The 18,027-nt window shown below is 31.7% G+C and overlaps 2 protein-coding genes across 3 annotated transcripts in view; both read left to right on the forward strand.

Moving 5' to 3' along the window:
* LOC108762897 (uncharacterized membrane protein C20F10.07) overlaps positions 1-8,581 on the forward strand; it is a 68,451-nt gene extending 59,870 nt beyond the window's left edge. For both annotated transcript variants that reach the window (XM_018510142.1, XM_018510132.1), the window contains 4 exons: positions 3,237-3,384; positions 4,698-5,215; positions 5,924-6,191; positions 6,811-8,581. In XM_018510142.1, the coding sequence (XP_018365644.1) occupies positions 3,237-3,384; positions 4,698-5,215; positions 5,924-6,191; positions 6,811-6,921 (1,045 nt within the window). In that variant the 3' untranslated portion in view covers positions 6,922-8,581. The remainder of the gene's footprint in view (positions 1-3,236; positions 3,385-4,697; positions 5,216-5,923; positions 6,192-6,810) is intronic.
* Positions 8,582-13,728: 5,147 nt separating this feature from the next.
* LOC108762031 (hemocyte protein-glutamine gamma-glutamyltransferase) overlaps positions 13,729-18,027 on the forward strand; it is an 8,812-nt gene continuing 4,513 nt past the window's right edge. Inside the window, exons 1-4 of the mRNA XM_018508835.1 lie at positions 13,729-13,813; positions 15,906-16,377; positions 16,720-16,946; positions 17,997-18,020. Coding sequence (XP_018364337.1) covers positions 15,906-16,377; positions 16,720-16,946; positions 17,997-18,020 — 723 coding nt within the window. The 5' untranslated portion in view covers positions 13,729-13,813. The remainder of the gene's footprint in view (positions 13,814-15,905; positions 16,378-16,719; positions 16,947-17,996; positions 18,021-18,027) is intronic.

Consider the following 18,027-nt stretch of genomic DNA (forward strand, 5'->3'; position numbering starts at 1 on the left):
AGGAATGTTTTGCGGCCATTCTTACAATAGTCGCTCCATGCATACTGTCCGTAAACGGTTATTACAGTACAAAGCATGACGTCGCGCGTATTATCTGGGCAAAATTGTCTTTTGTGACTAAACCGTCTTGCTATAAAGTGTAAATATTTTGTTGTTCAATTAATCTTGACAATACTTTCGCAATTCTTCTTAAATAAGATTAAAAGAATCTTTTTTTGTGAAAAGTACAATAATATTTCACCCGTAAAGTTTTTCTGTAGAAAATTGTTTTATAAAATGAAAATTTTTTGTAAAATTTTTACTCGTCTCACTCTAAGAAAATTTTGTTATACAAATACGACAATTTTTTTCTATTAAAAGAATAATATATATAATTTCTTTCAGCGTTTACAAATCCGATTTAATTAATTGAACCTTTTAATTATAAAAAGATTCACGTATCTACTTTTTCTAGCTATCTTAATTCTGGCAAAAGAAAACAAATATTAGATAAATATTGTTTACAATTCGTTTTTACGCTAAATTCTCATTAATATTCATTTTGATGCGCTACGTAAAAACTATATATTCCTCATCTACATATATTCTATAGAAGTATAATTACATCTCTCACAAAGAGAAGAATTACTAGCGGTCAGTTCTGATAACTGCCACGATATAGATTACAAACGTTCTGTGTACAATCACGTATGACATATATCACAAGAGATAATTCTAAAAAAAAATGACGTACAAGTGACATGAGGGAGACGTGCAATATGTCTTATTGAACGGATGAAGATGTAATAACGGAAGAAAAAAATTTTTCCATTTTTTCTGCCGCGCCTCGATCGTGCACGTTTTTGCGGGATTATTCGCCAAATTGTGAAACTCGCGCCTGTATTCCTGAAACTTTGTGCCGATATTTCATTAGCTTTCGCGAATCTTATCACACTCGAAGTTCTATCTGCCACGTTTATCTCGTCGCTTTTTATCATCGAATCCGCTTATTGCATCCGTCAGTTATCATCATGTGACTTTTTTTTTTGTTCGTTTCGGTTCCGGCGAGTCTCTTAATCGAGTGAGATGGCACAACGGCCGCTCCAGACAGTCTCCCACGTGTTATCATTGCTGCCGGCAGCGGATTGTTAAGCCACGGATCGTGAACCAGTTACGCGTTACGCTACGCTTCGGACGGGTCATCTTCACGTGCGAAAATCGCACGGTACGCGACGCGATCGGGAAGATGAATCGGTGATTCGGATTGAATCATTTGAATACTTTGGAATTTCTGCAATGCAGTATTCTCTAATGAACAGAATAAAAATCTTATCTTGCTGTAATTAATTTTATTGTAAGAAAGAGAAGACTATTTGTTTATATTTTTTATACTTTTTTAAATATTCTCTGAACTCGAATACTTGAGTTCTAGAAGAATATGTGGATTTAGACAGACATTACGAAGGTATAAATTTATGTGAATTATTTGTAATTTACTTTAAATAATTATTTTAACTAACAATTTTATTTAAATTGTTTTATTGATTAAATTGAAAAAGGTAAAGAATTTTTTTAATTTTAAGTTTACTTTTTAGCGAAAAATGTAGATTTTGATGCAGTAATTTGACTTATAAATTTTTTTACATTCTCTTCAATGCTTGGAAGAAACAATAATTTGAATAAAAGATAATCTCTTTCAAGTTTAAAATAATTTAGATAAAAAGTAATTTAAATAAAATAAATATTTTATCTATCCAGCTTGTGTTGCAATTTTCAAAGGCGAAGGCTTTCGTATTTTTCAACGATACGTGAGTTTTGTCACCGTTCAACGCGAAACTGTGGTTCGAACTGCAAACTGTGTCGATAAAAGAGCATACGCATGATGTTGTTTCAATTTTTAAAACGCGAAAAACGAAGTGCAATAAAAAATTCGACGATGTGGACGCAAGTGGAGATGTTTGGTAACGATTTGCGGAGTATTTCCATTACAGGAAAAAGAAACAGGACAATATCTGAACAAACCAACTCCAACATGTTAGCAGTGATTATTTTTGTCTGCTTATTTATTTGCAATATAGTTTAAGATAAGATGTAGAAGAGTAATACAATATTGCTTTTAAGCTTCAATAGAGGATAAGATATAATATAATGATAAGAATAATCTCTCTTGTGATTTTGTTTCCTCGAAAATCTATAAATCGAAATTTTCCTTTATAATTTTATTTTTAATTTATAGTTTTAATTTATAATTCAGACTGCTAAATGCCTTGACAATTTTTAAGTGTCAAATTAAATTAAAATTAAAGTTAATTACAGATTCATTTAAAAACGAAGTGTTTTAAATCTCCAAGGTTTGTCACAAATAATTATCGCATTTAATTATTGTCTAGTAAAGATATTTTAATCTCAAACATTCTGCGTATTATACGAACGTAATAATGGTACACAAAACCGGGTACCACGTTGTGTAATACGTTAAATAGCATTATCTCTCGGTCCGGACGTGTTTCGATATAATGTATAGAAAAGATAACCCTCGTAATACACATAGCGTTACTGTCCTGACCTCTGAAAAGATCAATGACTTTTCGGACACTCGATATCCTTCTCTGAAGACTTCAACTAGATGTTGTAGGAAATAATTTTTAATTAATATATCGTTCGAATAACATATTAAATTTAGATACGTAAGCAAAACATCAGCATATATTCTCTTTTTACCTAATAATATATTTTTGAGGGCGTAAGGCATTCTCGATGTGACGACATTAAATGCAATAGCGTCAGTAAAAAGGGAAATGTTTTAATTGATCTTTTAAGATCATGAAAATTTCACGCTTGAATAAGTTGAACTATACGTACAATTTTATTTTATAATGTAGGTATATGTCACAAAAATATGTCTGGATTATGATTATCATTCTAAAAATTACGTTTGTAATTAAAATTATTGTTACGTACGTAAATTTTATTTTTACTATTATGATAATGTTTTAATAATTATATTATTTTTTACAACTACTATTATAGTAATTATTACAATATTATTATCTAATTCTTAATGTAATTTTTATCTCAACAATTATTTCGTGTTTTAAACAAAATATACTTAATTTTTTTAGATACTTTCGATTTTAACCATACGATCGGACGACGAATTTACCTCGTACTTAAAATAAATACATTCTCGCGTAATATCTAATATATTTATCGGTAAAAGTTCCCTTATATATTTTTATTTATTTTTCTTTTTTCAGTCACCTTTCGAAACCACTGAGTAGGAGTACTCCATCGATGGCAGCTGGCGGCGTGCAAACTCCAGCAAAGGTTAGCAGAACCTCGTCGAGGTCGTCGCCGACTACCAGCAGCGCGAGACAGAAGAAGTTCCACAGGCACTTCAGTCAGGTACAGATACGTTTAAGTGGTACATAAATTTTCTTAAGGTTCACGACAGAGTACTAATACGAGATAGTACGAGAAGATCTAAAAGAGAACGCCCTGCAGATGTTGTTCTTTCCATCAGTAACACAACTTGCTTAATCCGGATCCATTATCATGTTGCGATAGTTATTTAATCTTCATCCGGGGTAGAGATAGTGTTTTAACTTCTCCGGACGTAGGATATAAACGCATACGTCAATGCACGCCTCTACGTGCAGTATAAAAATACTTCCCCTCATCTGTCGGTGAACTTCACAGAGGCAAAAGTCCCAGGTGTTTGATAAAAAGATAAATTATTAAAATATATTGGGATGTACATTATATTATTCATTATATTAATTATTATATCAATAGCTTAATTAATTATATTAATTATTATATTAATAGCTTTGCTTTTAGTTTATGTCGATTGACGTTATTGTCGAATACACAATAGCTTGCGTCACACACAAGTGAAATTATTAATGAATGCGAGTTTGGCGCAATAGAGAGAGTTTCTTGATGTTTAACGGATATTTTATAAACAAGGATCGTGTGTCAACTTGAAACAGAGCGTCTTTAGAGCGAAAATGTCATGCACTCTGTATCTATTAAGCAACAAGTATACACTTGAAACGAGCTGTCCTGAGTATGACAAATGAAGGATGTTCTTAAAAAGGAATTTGAATGCTACAACACTGCAAGAAAATGAAATCTTGATTCGGACATTTACAATAAAAGTGAAAAACGTTTCAGGTTATATACTGTAAAAATTTCTCGATGTATTCTCGAATGTTGAAAGAGTGTGCTAGAATTTTTCAGATTTTTCAGAGTCCAAAAACACAATCAGGCACTAATGGCTCGGTTGGACTAAAAAAGCAGTGAAAAAAAACGTTGCACCACGAAGGATTAATTTTTACTATTTTGCGTTGCGTTTCTGTCCATAAATCGATGGTCACATAAACTCAGTTTTATCAGCTATCATAGGGAAAGAATTTTGCTGTAGTATCTAAAAATTAAGTTAGATATAGATCTGAAAATAATTTGTAAAAAATTCAAGCATGATAAGTAGGTAATACAAAAAATTTTGACATTTTAACAGTTTAAGCGTTCTACATAATTATTTCTAAATTTATGTCTATCTAAATTTTTTAATTCATTTTAGTAAAATCATTCTTTTCGAGTAGTATTTTACAAAAATTCGCGCGAATGGACAAAGTAATAGAATCTTTTAGAGGAAAGATTTCTATTTGCATTTCACCGCTTCAGTGAAAGGGCAGTACTGACCTAATGGATAGTCTTCGAAATTTCGCTATCAGGTGGCCGAGGATGAGCGGGTATTGAATTACTACAGTTGCGCGCTGGTGGGCGACATCCTGCTACAGGGTCACCTGTACATCACGCCCAACTACTTCGCATTCTACAGCAATGTGTTTGGCTACGTGACGAAGCTGCTGATACCGACGGTGTCGGTGTTGAGGATCAGTAAGGAGAAGACGGCGAAAATCATACCGAATGCGGTGGCAGTGGCTACTGAAGAGGAACGCCACGTCTTCTGCTCACTGCTCTCACGCGATTCTACCTACAAGCTGATGAAGCAGGTTTGGGACGCGGCGATGGAGCCGCAAACGACGGTAGATGTGTTGCCGGAGATTGACACCGACACGACGAAGTGTCTCGCGCCAGTCGACGCCGACGTCGACGACGATTCGAGTGTGTCTGAGAGTGGTACTGATATCACGCAACCGAACGTCTGCACCACCGATCCCGATGGTGCTCCTGAGACCCTCACTAAGCCAAATTCGGCACCCCCCAGGTAGTCTTTCTAATTTCGATCCGTATAATTAAGAATGTATTACACGTATTTTCTAACAAATGAACGAATTTTTTTAATTATATATTTTTCTATATATTGTATTTAAAAGTATATAAAGAGTTTAGCGACGATTTAGAATCTGGATAAAAAATTATTTCAATAAAAAGTAGACATGTTAAAAAATAAAATAAAAATATGAGATAAATTTTCATTTTAACTATAAAATTGTATTGTTAAATTTATTTTAAATTATATTATAATATAAATATTTTTTGACATTATTGATTCATAAGTATATAACATTTATTTTTACACGGAAAGTATAAATTTTTAATTTCAATTATTTTTTACACTATATTTTAGACTGTATACATCCCAAAAGACGAAACATGTAAATAAAAAAAATTAGTTTAATTAATTAGTTTAATTAATTACGGTGAAATTATTTTTACCCGAATTAATTTTAGATGAATTAATTTAGATGAAATAATTAAAAGTTTAACAATGAGATTAAATCATGTAATATGCGGGATATAAAATAAAGTATAATTTTATTTGCTTTCTTGCAACAACAAAAAAGGTTTAGAGATAATCTTATCGAGTCTATTCTCACAATTAGTTCATAGCTTTGCGAAATATGATACGTTGAATTTGTTTTCGCAATTGTCGCTTATTTCGCTTATTTTTACCTTTCGTCTTTCTTTTCAGACTGGAGACAGCAGTATTAACAAAGACGCTGACACCGAGCAAATCCGACAGGCTGAGATCTTTGTTTACCAATGGAATGAAACCTGGCATGGTGATAACGATACTGGTAGCTCTCTTGGCAATTCTTTACGTATCGGCGGCTCTAATGATGATGCGTATTGACAGGCTGCACACCGCTTATTTAAACCATCCCCTCGTCTCACCGGAACGTTTCACGCAAGATCGGTTGTTGCACTATCTTAACACGAATCTAGATCAAATAGTGAAGGTAAATTACCTTACTTATTATTGATTACATTATAGATTTTACGTTGTATCAATAGGATATTAAAGTGCAAATTTAAATAATGACATTATTATAATAAAGTTTTTGGCGTTAACAAACAAATTATATTTTCTAATTTAATGTGTGCACATTAAATAATTATTAAAATAAATAAGATTTATTAAATTGAATTAAAAATATAAGATTTACTTTAAAAAATAATTACAAATGTTATGCATATGTGATGATATTTGATCTCAATATTTAAAATAATTTTAGTTCCAAAAATTAAATAATAATTGAAATTAATTAATTAAATTGATTTTAAAAAAAAAGATATTTTTTTATTATTCTAAAACATAACTACACAAGTTGAAAATGTATATTTATTTTTATATTTTTGTATATTACTTTATAAGATAGATAAATGTATGAGTAATTTTTATCAAGTAGTGTATAATCATGTATCGCGCCAGGTGTTCGAATTTTATCGCGATAATTGAAATCACAGATAATCGAAGTAAATCAAGTGTATGATTGATGAAGATGTCTAATCGCATAGTCTGAGTAATTAACTGTGTCATGTTTACTTGTGATACGAGGGAAATATATTTGTTTGTAGGTGCGGCAGAGTCTGCAGACACTATCGCAGCAGTTTGTAACGATGAGCCGGGGTGGTAGCCAGACAGGATCGGCCGGTGGGGTGGTGGAACCGGAAGATGCGCCGAGTTAGCCCTCGACGATAGGACTCGATTTAATTCAGCCAAAAAACGACACGGGGTCCCGTCGCCCTACTGGCGAACGTAGCATTACCTCGTGAATGGCGACGCTGTCGCCTATCGTTGTCATTGTCTTCGTCGTTGCTGCGCTACTCGTCGACGATCGCGGGGATCGTTTCTATGCGTAGATCATCGCGCGATCGTCCCTCCAAATAGGAGTTATTGTCGTTTTAGTACCTAGACTTCTGTAGGAGTTTAGAGAGGCAGCTGTCTCGTAAAACGAGAGCTCTCGGGCTCATCCCGAGAGTGTATTTTTCTCGAACGAACTTTAAAGCGAACCTCGAACGCCCGCGTGAGTATATTTGCGGATTATACGTTGTTTTAACGGAAACATACACATATGGATAAATATACCTCAGATACACATATATAAACTATATATATGCATACGAAGAAAGCGAAGATACAAAGGTAAGTGAATGGCGAGCGAAAGGGTTTTTGCTTTTTTTTTTCTTTTTGAGCTAGTCACGCGTGTACCTAAGCCCTGGGGTACGACAAAAGAAATAGAATGAACAAAAAAAATGGTATATGTATATATACATATAGTATATATCTACAGTTATATACATATAAAGTATCTATACATACAGATATAGATTAATAATGCATATTTCGCGCGATTACTTGTTCGTTAATTATGTATTTCGAGCTAGTCGGGCACTACTCTGTCACAGCTGATATATATATATATTAACAATATATTAACAAGAATGTATTAACAAGATCAACACATATTATATAGCATCACAATTGGATAATCTTGATGTAGCGCGTAATACATGCGCCGAGCGATAATACTTCATGAATGAAGTGTTTACTGAAATATAATAGAATTCGCTTTCCTTATTCGCCATTAGCTCTTTCAGTACCTGCCTTAAACCTGCATTTAATAATGATATAAAAATTTAATAAAATTATTCTACGGTGCGTCCCATGTTAATTCCCGCCACGTTCTCGATGTCTCGATGAGACTGTAGGGTTTAATTTTCTCCGCTGTCACTAAATAAAATTATGAAATGTTATTAATGGAGACAATTCGTGACGTTCTATGTTAAGCAAAAATACAGATCTGAACATTGAAGAAACACGATTTCTTTAAAGTTTGAAGTTTAACAGATTCTTAAAAGAATATATATGTGGAGTTTTCTCTGTTATGCAAAATGGATTCTTCAATTAGTAAAGTTTTTAATTTCTCAATAACTTTGCTAATCGAAGAGAAATGTGACTTTGTAGTTATTTGCTATATATAATAATTTTAAAGTGACATTTAAATGATTCTCGATGTCTTTACAGACTGTAGCATAAACTAAACTATACTATATTACAAATAGAAAAGGGGTTTTTTTGACAAATTTAAATGAGAGTTGAAAAGAATGAAGAGACTCTTGCCTAAATATTAATGTTTGCATATTTGTATCCCTCAACGAGCGTAAGGGAGTATTTACTTAATGACAGTTAAAGTTAAGTGAAATATACTGATGAACGCCGGCTGTAAAATTGCATTGAATTAATACGTGAAAGGTGCTAATGTCCCTACATTTAGTTTGGTACTGAAAGGGTTAAATTGCGCAGCTCGGATGGACCTGGAGATACAAGAGAAAGGAAGAAAGAGAGTAGGGAGGGAGGGAGGGAGAGAGAGAAATCGAATTCTCTTGTGCGTGACTATTCCTATTATATGATTGATTCTGGAAGTAAATGATGGCATATATCTTCTGGATTCGATCACACGAATCGTTTGTATCGAAAGTGATTCAATTTTGAAAGTTTGTCAAAATTTTGAGAATCTTGAAATATATAAGGGCATCGATTTGTTGTGTCTTACTTAACTCATTTATGCTCAATTGACTTGCTTTAATTGTTAATAATTTATTTACTTATTAATAATTTATTTGATATAAAACATTAGACTTAATTAATATAAAACATTAGACTTAATTAAAGCATTAGACGTGATGTTATTTACGATTAAATGTTTATAATGTTTTGTAATTATTTATTTGAAAAATGTTTTTATTCGAAAAGTGAGGAAAGATATTTTTTTTAATTATTTCTAGTTGAGCGAATTTTTGTAAATTGTATTAATAAAAAAATTATGTATATTGAAGTTCCTTGCCATATATTGATTTAATTAAATTATAGGTAGAGCAATAATTAATTCCGGCATAAATGAATTAAGTTTGTTACCTTTCGAAGCTTAACACTTGTCGCATTTTCGAGACGAACGGCTCGCGCGCGAAAATGCTCGCGAAATATTTCATTTAAGTTCATTTCTACTAATGTAGATTAACTTTAATCTCGGTTTAATTTATCCTTTATCTTTTTCTCAGAACTGAAGAGAGATAAAAAGTAAATTAAACCGAGATTAAAGTCAATCTATATTGATACGTATAGAAACGGGCAATATTCGAATAAATTCCGTAATAATTGTACTTTTTGGAACGAGGAATGTTTAAAGAAAAAAAATGGCGTTATTACATTTGCGATTATAATGGGAGACGAGAGAGGATGGAGGTTGACTGTGATAATAGGATCGTGAATGCGTGCTCTCAGAAGCACGATCGCGTTTAATTCTTTACTGCACAAATTTTTGTTTCCGTAAAATAAAGAAAAGAATGTTATCTTTAAGGAAAAAAAAAAAAAAGAAAACACGGAAAATGCGGTTTGTATGATATGTATGGTGCAGTGAGGAGATCGTTTTTATGATTTTTGCTAACTTTAGAGAAAAGGAAAAAAAGCAATTTGTAAGCGCGATCGTTCTCCTTCGAGCTCAATATGGAATCTAAGAGAAGTGCTGTTATATTAATTAGCTATATTTATAAGAATGTAAAGAGAGAAAGAAAGAAGAAAGGATAATCCCTTAAACGTTGTTTTCTATATCGGTATATTGTTTAATAATTAATTATACTGATGGAATATACAAACGGTATTACGGTATTACTTTAAGTTTCGATCTTTTACTGGACATTACCATTATTGTTACATTTCTATTATCTATTGACTACGTTGAATACGTTATTGTACTCGCGCAGGTAACGAGGCGAGATAACGATCGAATGCGATCGAATTGAGAACTTTATTTTTTTCTGATTATTCCTCTCGAAAAAATTGTGAAAACATGGGATGGGGCAAGCAGTATATCTTTCGCGTATCCGGACTCGAAACACACGACTCGACTTCGCGACGAGCATTTCGTCGACGTGAGAACGTATTCGAGATAAGTTTGACCGTAAATAGAAACGTATCGACCGACACGTGTCGTTACTAACAACTCGTTAAGAGGCGGAAGCATTCTGATACATGCGCCTAGTAAACGCGAGCACGCGCACGAGAAGCAGATCTGTAAATCGCTTTGCCGGAGAACCTTCAAATGGGATTTTGCGAACTCGATTTGTTGTACATTGTCATAATATGGTGAACCCCTGGAATTTATAAATATGATCTTTCGATCCACATCGCATACACAGAGATACCAATTTTGAGATGTTTTGTCATCCGAGTAATAAAGTAGATTATGGATTAGCCGTTTCCGATGTCTAGGAAGAATAGAGGAGCCGTCTGTGCAAAAAAGGGAAGATTGAGATGAGCAAACAGTAATATATTCCGCGAAATTGGAATTTGGAATTTCGGGAATTAAATCTGTTGACTATTTTTAATTCATCCAGTTATTGCGGACGTATTGCTGGACGAGATTGCTTCTTTTCGAGCACAGATAATTAAATAAGAATACTTTTTCGGGACATTATTTAAGACTTAATAAACAGAAGTAAAAAGAATGAATAGATATTAATTTAAAGATCGTTTATCAAGTGTTGACTTTGATAAACAAGTAGCATAATGCGTTTGATTGTCTTATGTCCAACAAACAAGAAGAAAGAAAATAAAATTCTGAGAGTATTCATTTTATTAATTTATGTTTACGTAGCGATAAATTTAATCCGAGGAAGCAATCTCATGTCGGAAATTTACGGCGATTGGTTGTGAAAGAAATTAGGAGAAGACATCGAGACGTATTGCGAAGATCATAGCCAATAAACGCGACAGCCAAGTCCTGTGCCAAATTTGGTAAAAAATTGAAATACCCTTAACAAAGACATGCTTGTTTCTGTCGATTGTCGTGCGCTTGTACAGCTTATCCGCCACATTAGGGAGTCAATGTTAAAAAAAAATTGTTACCTAGAGGAAAGTTATGCCAAACCATATTGAGATTCGTTTCACAACGAAACGACATTACAAAGTTATCCGGTCATCGATTTTTGATTATCCGCACAAAATTGAATTTTCGACAAAAGTTATTTGACAATAATAATGTGTTGTGTAATAATTGTTTCCCAATACGAATAATTTTTTTAAACTTAATTTAATTAAATTTAATAAATTTAATAAAAGGTTATTTGACATATTAATATTAATAACAGACATAAATTTCTCCTGTAAAAAATTGTTAAATTAAAAGATTCAATAAAATTTTATATAGACTCACATGAATCAGATTTTCATTTAAAGGGACAGATATGATAATTTCCTTTTAACTTATTTCTCTATAATCGCTTATTTTATAAAAACTGTATATAAATGTTTTTTATTTGCGACTTTGTTAATTTTCTGTGGGTGATCGCAGAATCAATGATCGTATAAATCGGCAGCAGAAAGGGCACTTTTTCCGCGTAAACGACGCAACTCATATAGACCGCGATGAAGCGTAAAAGATGATGATTGAGAGAAAAAAAATGCAGAGCACAAGACGATGAATCCCCGATCCGGAAATTACCCGAAGCGGATGTTGCGTTAGTTAATTGTATTACGTAGTCGATAGTATCTATTCCTCGTTCTTGTTTATGTATGACTGCTATTTGCCTTACTGTAATGTTTTTAGACATTTTAGATGGGTGCTCAATACACACGGTCCGTTTATTTAAGGATATATACGAATGTGTATAATGTGCTGCAAGATTGATGTCGGTTGTGTGCTTCACATATCGATTAAAGGTCTTAATATATATTTGATGGGACAGCTGAGATATAGAAATTTTCAAATTCTGAGTAGCTATCTATGATGAGCTGCTAAAGTACGGAAAGATTGTTCACTGTTGTTATACACTGTATGTGCAATATATTATATAGTCTCAAAATTTTATAATTTTCTATTCTTTCAATTTATTAAATTTTCTTATATATAATTACTTTTTAAAATATATGTTTATAAATATCTTTTAAAAAACTGATGTTGATTAAAGATAATGATTAAATTTTAGTAAGACATTAAAATAGATAAAATAGAAATTAGACATGATTTTTTTTCTTTCGTACATGTAAAAGTTTCTAATATATTTATGAAATATATCTTGTTTTGTGAAACAGGAATTGAAGAATAGGATGGAAAGAGTTATGTTTCGTTTACCTTTACAAAGTTGGACTGTGAAAAATATTGAGCGAGAGGCCTTTAAACGCGATACGCAAAGTGCACAATGGGCGGGTATATTTGTTAACGATGAAATTGCGGGGTTGCAGAAAAAGATTCGTGCCCGCAATTATATTATCGGATCTCGCAATTATTGCGCGCACGCGAGGAATCGTGTGGCAGGAAGGAATCCAAAAACAACTACAGACCAATAATTTACTACGTAATTTGTGTAACTCGATACACAGGACGCAAATAAATTTGTGAAAACAATTCAGTCGTATAAGTAGCCCACCTCACCCCAGGTCCACTCCGTTTCCTTCTACGCAGGCATTTCTCATTGTCAGCGGTTAATCTACAAACTGACCGCAACGTCCACCCACGAGAGTTTGCGGTTTATCGAGTTAATTACCGCTGCATCGTGAGTTGATAAGATATGGCCGTCTAATTAGGAATTTCATTTCAACTAAATAACATTAAATTAGCTTTTTCGCGTATTATGATTGAAGTTTATTTTTTAAATGATGATTTCCATTGTATATTTAACATAGAATATAAAACATCTATCTATATTTTTTTGGATGGAATAATATATGAACTAAAAGGATAGTCGAAGAATTGAGTCATTAAAAAATGCATTTAACCTTTAGAAGACAGGGTTTTATTTTAAAAAACCGTCAGCTTTCTTTTAAATAAATTTTTTTATGATTCATTATTTTATTGTATTCTTTGTTTTAAAATATAACAGTTTTAGCGCCACTGAAGTGCAAGTTTTTTGTTTTGTAAAGGTTAAATAATTTTTATAAATTTAATTTTAATTTATATATTATATTTGAAAATTTATATTAATTTTCTTTTTACAAATCTTGTTTGTAAAAATAATACAGATTTATAATGTTTCTTAAGTATTAGTTAAAAACATATCTTCTTTTGTTTTTAATTTATTTAAATATAGTTAAAAATAATTAAATATAATTATATATATAAATAAATACAATTTATTTAAATACATATAAAGAAACTTTGTTATAAAAACACCAAGTTAATCGTATTCTTTTCTTTAACAAATACTTTTTGCAACTTTAATTGAACTCGCCGAAGTCTCGTCTTCTGTCTCTCAAATATCATATTTAATAAATCACATTATTTTAAACAACATTTGTAAATATTTAAACAGTAAAATTAATTGATTTATTGTTTTCTTTGATAAAGTCACACATAATGCGCATTTTGATCATATCGACTCGTTTATTCAGAGATCGAAATGCTACACGCGATTATCGTAGTGGGGATTTTGCGGTTACTTCGTAGGAAGCTGTATCTCATATAAGAGGTAGGAACGCATTTACGAACGTCAGTTGCGGTGTAACTTGTGAATCTGTTATCGTTCGTGGTTGTTTCTGTTTCGTGGTTTGTTTCACCGTTGATTTTTAACAAAACCATACAAGGTAAGTTCAAATTTATTGTTTTTATTCAATAAAATTAGTTAAAAATTAGAAACGAGGAATATAATTTTTTTGATAATAAAATTTGGAAAGTATATACTATGCAATTAATTATTGTCACAATATTAAAAGATAGCAAGTATTTATGTTCAATAAAATTTTTATAAATTTTGTTAATTAAATTTTAATATTATTATATCAAAATTAATTTGTATAAATAATTATTTAATGAAATTATTTAATATTGACTTAAACTTTTTTAATGCATAAAAAATCATATACCTGTTTAATTATATATTTTATTAACGAATTTGTACTTCTATAATTAATGTATATATATATATATAATATATTATTTATTGTATGTTTTAAATTAATACTTTTGTGCTAAATTTAATTATTTAAATTATTAAAATTTTTATTCGCTTTTTACCAATCAGGAATTTAGTTTTCTTGATCTCCATTCCCTGAATATTATTCGTATTTCATATAATATGCGTATTTTAAATCTTGCGGCTTATCTACGGATCCTGTTTTATTTATAGCAATATGGTGATATTGCTGTAAATTATCAAGTTGAGATTTACTCATAAGAACGAAGCTTTTTTCGATTATAATATCACAGAATACAACTCGCTTTCAAAACAACACGAAGAAGCGCGTGGCTTGTATAACACGGCTTATTCAAATGAGGGGGATTGTCTCGAAATACCGGTTTCATTTCTATAACCGATATAAAAACGTTCGAGTGGTTTTCACAGTAATTCACCGGCTGGGAATGCGTAAGTTGCGGCATAGTATCGCGATTTCACACAGGTGGAATCCCGCATTTCACCTGTGCTGAGATCGTATCGAGTGAATCAGCGATCGAGGTCATTTGACATCGCCGATGGATCGATCGCCCCTTTACGGGACACGATTACGCGGATTACGCGTTCGGAATTTTTACCGAACTTTTACGCAATGTCTCCGTGTGAATCAATGACGGATACTGACCACTCATCGACCCGACAATGAGAACACGTCTTGTCACTCTGCAGCAATACCCAGGAATGAGATTGCAGAATTGCGATTGATGCATCGAATTTTACTTTTACTTCCGTATGAAACTAATATTTTTAACATGACTGTTAACTTTCCAAAAAATTATCTCTCCCTTAGCGCATATAACACGCGAAATTTTGTATCTTGTACGGATATCATTAAATTTTGGATTAATTATAATATTATATTGATTATATTGATTCAAAAAATTTAAGAATTAGTGTTTTTATAAGAAAAATTATTTTTCAAAATTTTGAGAACATTCTGTCTTAAGAAAATAACTCGGTGAAACGAGTTATAATTTCCACATATAATATAGCTCTACCCTAAAAAAAAAATCATGTTACAACGTTACTTGATGAAATCATGTAATTAAAACATGTAAATCACGTAACGGATTGTTCCAAACCAGTACGTGATTTTTTAAATTACGTAATTTGAAAAATCACACGATATTAAAAATAATTTTATCCATCATGTGATTGTATAGTTATAGAATTTTAAAGAATTGAATGATAGAAATGGAAGAAAAAAGAATATATCGTCATGTGATTTTTCAAATTACGTAATTTTAAAAAATTACGTACTGATTTGGAACAATTCGTTACGTGATTTACATGTTTTAATTACATGATTTCATCATGCAACTGTGTGACGTGATTCTTTCAAATTAATGTGATGAACAGAAGACATAATAATGGACATTATTATGTCTTCTGTTCATCACATAATAAGACTTAATAATGGACAGTTTTTGAGCTATAGTTGTATCAAAGATATAACATTAATGATTACAGAGCATCTTTAATACATCATAACTAAAAAACTATCCATTATTGAGTCATTGTCTATAATATAATTATTCATTATATTATAAACTGCATTATGTGTTAAAATTAATTCATTTCACCAAATTCAATTTTCTAATTAATGCGGGCCGGATAGTTTAATAAATTAATTTAACAAGTTATATATATAATCTCTTTTATATCTCGTAAATGTGTGATCATATATATATATTTTCTAATTGACTTTATTGATCTCTTTTTAGATGTCAGAAGAGCCGTTGGAAATTGAAGCAGTGCACTTGTACGAGAAGGAGAATGCCGAGACCCATCGCACCTTCAACTTCGAGATGGTCCATCAAGATCCGGCGATTCCCGTCCTTCGACGAGGACAAACCTTCCACATGGCCCTGAGATTCAATCGCGAGTACGTGGACGAAACCGACATTGTTCGATTACTCTTCAGTTTCGGCCCGAACCCCAATGTGCTGCGGGGCACCAGAGGAGTTAATACGATCACCAATAGGGAAGCTTATCTGACTGATCTGGAGGCTTGGGGTGTTCGCATGGTCGGCGCTCACGGAGTCGATCTGTCTGTTGAGGTCAGAAGTCCGATCGACAGTCCCGTCGGAGTATGGCAATTGAACGTGGAGACCACTACTCTCGGCAGAAGGAAAGCGCCGAATACTTACAGTTATGATAAAGATATCTACTTGCTCTTCAATCCGTGGTTGAAAGGTACGCGGTTGAGCGCGATCAACAACTTCAGAATGTTTAAATATATTATGGGATCTAAATCTGATATTTTCTCAATCGATACTAATTTCTAGCGCTATATATGTATATTAAAGGATTGAGAAATTACTTGATATAATTAATAATGAATTATTTTACATTAGAGAAGATTTAGCTCATTATTTTCATTAATATTTAATTTTGTGAATTTTGGTTCAAAATGTTCCGTGTTGGTTTTGCACGAATATTTCTTCGCAAATGCTTTTATTAATTGAGTTATGATTGTTCTTATTTTAAAATAATTCTAAAATGTTAAAGAAATATGATTAAATGTTAAATATGCAGAGGATTTGGTATACTTGGAGGATGAACAGCTGCTCGATGAGTATATCCTGAATGACGTTGGCAAGATATGGGTAGGTCCATGGGGTAGTTCTCGTGGTAGAGAATGGGTCTTTGGGCAGTTCGACGCGTGTGTGTTACCAGCTTGTCAATTGTTGCTCGAGAGATCCGGTATCAAGGCGATTTCTAGGGGCGATCCGGTCAAAATGGTTCGGGCAATCTCGAGAATCGTAAGATATCTTTTCCAATATTTTAGAGTTGACAATAATATCTGAAATATGAATTTATTTAGAATTACAAGCAGTCTCTCTCTCTCTCTCTTAACGATAACTGAAATGATTCGATCAAATAAGAGAAAGACTCCTATTTCGAAGCGCGAAAAGTAAGATATCTTTTCCAATATTTTAGGGTTGACAATAATATCTGAAATATGAATTTATTTAGAATTACAAGCAGTCTAACGACAACTGAAATAATTCAATCAAATAAGAGAAAGACTCTTATTTTCTATCGAAGCAAATTTTGGTGTGTTTCATAATATTCAAATTTCAAAATATACTTTTTTTAATTCTATAGTTCTGAGATAATATTTTTCTTAACAAGTTCTTTTAGTTTTAAGATGCTTACAATAAACTGAATAAACGTCATTATTAAATTGACGATCAATGTTTGTGATGTTATTTCCAGCTTCAATTTATGTTTGCATTTCAAATCTGACAAACTGAATCAATGCGCAGTTTATAAAACTGAAAAAAATAATTCTATAGTTCTGAGATAATATTTTTCTTAATAAGTTCTTTTAGTTTTAAGATGCTTACAATAAACTGAATAAACGTTATTATTAAATTGACGATCAATGTTTGTGATGTTATTTCCAGCTTCAGTTTATGTTTGCATTTCAAATCTGACAAACTGAATCAATGCGCAGTTTATAAAACTGAAAAAAATTAATTTGCATTTGAATATTATTAAGCATCAAGATCTGCTTCGACAACATAATTCGAAAACAGAATTCTTTCTTTTATTTGATTTATTCTTATCGGTCTAATTTTCACTTGTAATTAAAATATGATATAATGTTACGATTACTAGTTATATTATTCAGGATATATCATAAAATTACTTAATGTTATTCCAGAGAAAATAATTAGAAACGAATGAAAGTATTGCAACATTTAATTTATTTTAAAATTCAAAATGGCTATATTCAGTTCTTTTTTCATTTAAATTATCTTTAAATCAGAATCAAGTAAAATTAATTTTTTTTCCATTGTTTTTAGATAAATTCTAATGACGATAAGGGTGTGTTAA

The sequence above is a fragment of the Trachymyrmex cornetzi genome, unplaced genomic scaffold (genome assembly GCF_001594075.2).
Source record: "Trachymyrmex cornetzi isolate Tcor2-1 unplaced genomic scaffold, Tcor1.1 scaffold11, whole genome shotgun sequence".
NCBI classification, from domain to species: domain Eukaryota; kingdom Metazoa; phylum Arthropoda; class Insecta; order Hymenoptera; family Formicidae; genus Trachymyrmex; species Trachymyrmex cornetzi.